General features: G+C 45.6%; 1 protein-coding gene across 1 annotated transcript; it reads left to right on the top strand.

Annotated features, from left to right (window-relative positions):
* Positions 1–228: 228 nt before the first annotated feature.
* LOC147450415 (aspartyl protease family protein 2-like) lies at positions 229–2,359 on the top strand. Its single transcript, XM_086519647.1, has one exon. It carries the CDS (start codon positions 413–415, stop codon positions 2,048–2,050), a length of 1,638 nt encoding a protein of 545 aa, XP_086375773.1. The 5' UTR covers positions 229–412; the 3' UTR covers positions 2,051–2,359.
* The last annotated feature ends 497 nt before the right edge of the window (positions 2,360–2,856 follow it).

The following is a 2,856-nucleotide window of genomic DNA, read 5'->3' as shown; positions in this document are numbered from 1 at the left end:
CGCATGAGATCATTGAGAATGAGAGGCCAGTCAACTCTCGAAGAAAGTCCGCATTTGCTTTCTGCCTCCCTAGACTTCAGCGCCTACCTCTCTCTCTCTCTCTAAAATTCAGAATCTTCCTTCAGCGCGTACCTCTCTCTCTCTCTCTCTCTCTCTCTCTCATCCTCATCTGCATGTAGATCCTCCCTCTTCACTCATTTCTCACTAGTTTCTCAGCGCCCCCCCCCCCCCCCCCCCCCCTTGTTGTACTTCAAGTACCGCAATCTCTAGGTTTTCTCTCTTGCAGCCCACGTCTCTGCGGTTTTGTGCTCTCTATGTAGCGCTCTTCCTGCCCTAATCGTCAGAAAACCTCTTTGCATTTACCTCTAATTTGCAGGTAGATCGAAGACAAACAGAGGGTTTGCAAGGGCACATGGCAGCTTGGTTACTCTTTAAACTAGGGTTTTTGGCATGTATCATTCTCTGTGAAGCTCAATCTGGCCATAGCCAGAGTCCACAGGAAAAGCAGCATGACGCATTTCTTGCAGGGATGCAACTACCTTCACAATTCGAAGCACCCGATGACTGCCTGCACACTCAAGATGATGTCTTGCCTCCAAATTGCGGCTTTACATCTTCGAAACTGCCCTCTGACCTCTCAATCATGAGAGTACCCATGAAGCACAGAGACAACCACCATCTTCATAAAAGACAGAGTAGAACAGAATCTCTTCAGCATTCTGTGCTGCGTGACGCTAGTCGTATGCAAGGAATAGGCATGAAGACTCTATACTCTTCATCTCTGGCTTCCTCTTCGCAGCTGAATGGTATCGCTTCCATAGCTCCGTCTCCTCTGTTTGTTGGTGGGAAGGACTCGCCACCGCCATTTCAACCTCCATTGATGGCGGCACCCTCTCCAGCACCGAACACATGGCCTCATAGCATTAGTAGTCACGTTGAATCAGGCGTAACTCTTGGATCTGGTGAGTATTTCATTGATGTGTATATGGGTACTCCTCCCAAGCATTTCATGCTTATCATTGATACTGGGAGTGACCTTGTATGGACTCAATGCAACCCCTGTAAGAAATGCTATGAGCAAGAGGACCCCATCTTCACCCCTAATGTGTCGTCGTCATACAGGCTCTTGACATGCACAGACCCACAATGCAAGCTTGTATACAATGTGGACGGAGGTGAGACATGTTCAAAGCAGAAGCCTCACTCTTGCAGATATAGCTACTGGTATGGGGATAAGTCGAATACGACAGGAGATCTTGCGCTTGAAACCATAACTTTTAACCTAGGCAGTGGACAGCCATATAGTCTAAATGACATAGTTTTTGGATGTGGGCACTCCAATGAAGGGCTGTTTAAAGGGGCAGGAGGCCTGTTGGGGCTTGGGAAAGGGCCTCTCTCTTTTCCGTCGCAGCTACACGGTCGATTTGGCCGGAAATTCTCCTACTGCTTGGTGAATAGAAACAGCAATTTGAGCATAAGCAGCACATTAACATTTGGGGAGGATGAGGGTCTTGTGAAGCACCCACATGTTCAATATACAGGGTTTGTCAAGCACACATACGTAACAACATTCTACTACTTGAGCGTGGCGAAAGTGTCGGTGGGCGGCGAAGACATTGCCATTCCTGCGACGGCGTTGGCTGTAGACAAGCAAGGGCAAGGGGGCACCATAATAGACTCAGGGACAACCTTGACATACTTTGTGAAAGAAGTCTATGAGAAGATAGCAGAAGCATTTGATGCACAAGTCGAATATCCCAAGGTCGGGTCGTCCTTACTAGATCATTGCTACAATATGTCAGGGCATCGACAGGTGCAATTGCCTACATTTTCGATAACGTTCGAAGATGGGGCAGTGCTCTCTCCTCCACTAGTGAACTATTTCATTGAAGTGGATGCAGATCCACCTACTCTTTGCCTTGCAATTCTTGAAGCCCCCATTGGGAGCCCTTCCATATTGGGGAATTACTTGCAGCAGAACATTCATCTTCTATATGATCTTGAGTCTCAAAGGCTTGGGTTTGCACCCATGGAATGCTCTGCCATTTGATACAGACACATTTTGCTCCCCCTTTTTGTTAACATAACCTGTAGATTTCATTAGCTTCTTTTGGTTTAAGCTCAGAAGAGCTCAATCCAAAGAAAGTACACTGTAATTCTTTTCTTCATTTTTTACATTGTTGCCCCCAAAATAGCGAAGGCGGTAAATAAAATGATGACAACATACACAAATTGCAGAGCTCAATTTTTATCTCTGAGTTGCACAACTTGCACTTATTACCAGCTTATGTACACATGAGTTGTTCATCTTGATGCCACTTAGATAACCTTATATGTTCAATTGTCATTATTTATGGTTTCTCTGGCTTTTGCAAAATGTGATAAATTGACCAAGACAAATTTGTGAAGAGTATGAGGTCTTCAAGTTGTAGGCCAAATGCTTATGAATTCCGGTCTCGAGTTCGAAACCTATGAACTACAATCACTTGAGTACATGATCTTTCTTGGATCAGCATAGTCCCTTAAGATTGTTTTCAGGAGTCAAGTCCCTTATATGGATCCATATTTCCCTTGAGATAATAACCTTGTTAGAGATTGCCAATGTGGTTTTGTGGGCTTGCTCCTCGGACAAATCTCTCACCACTGCCTCCATTCAGTTCAGCTCTCATCCTCGTTGCGGCAAGAATGAGGAGTCTCATCAACGATGCACTTTAGAGCATACAAATTTGAGTATCACACCCTACTTGAGTGCTCAGCCTTTGATCACAGTAGAGCTTGCTTTCCCCGCATTGTCAGCTATGAGCTTTCCTTACACACATTCCTCTCCCAACCACGACGAGGACTCCCTATTGCAAC

This window comes from Adiantum capillus-veneris, chromosome 9, assembly GCF_014529385.1.
Source record: "Adiantum capillus-veneris isolate H3 chromosome 9, ASM1452938v2, whole genome shotgun sequence".
NCBI classification, from domain to species: domain Eukaryota; kingdom Viridiplantae; phylum Streptophyta; class Polypodiopsida; order Polypodiales; family Pteridaceae; genus Adiantum; species Adiantum capillus-veneris.
The sequence above is the reverse complement of the archived record's forward strand: the minus strand, read 5'-3'. Positions and strand labels throughout refer to the sequence as shown.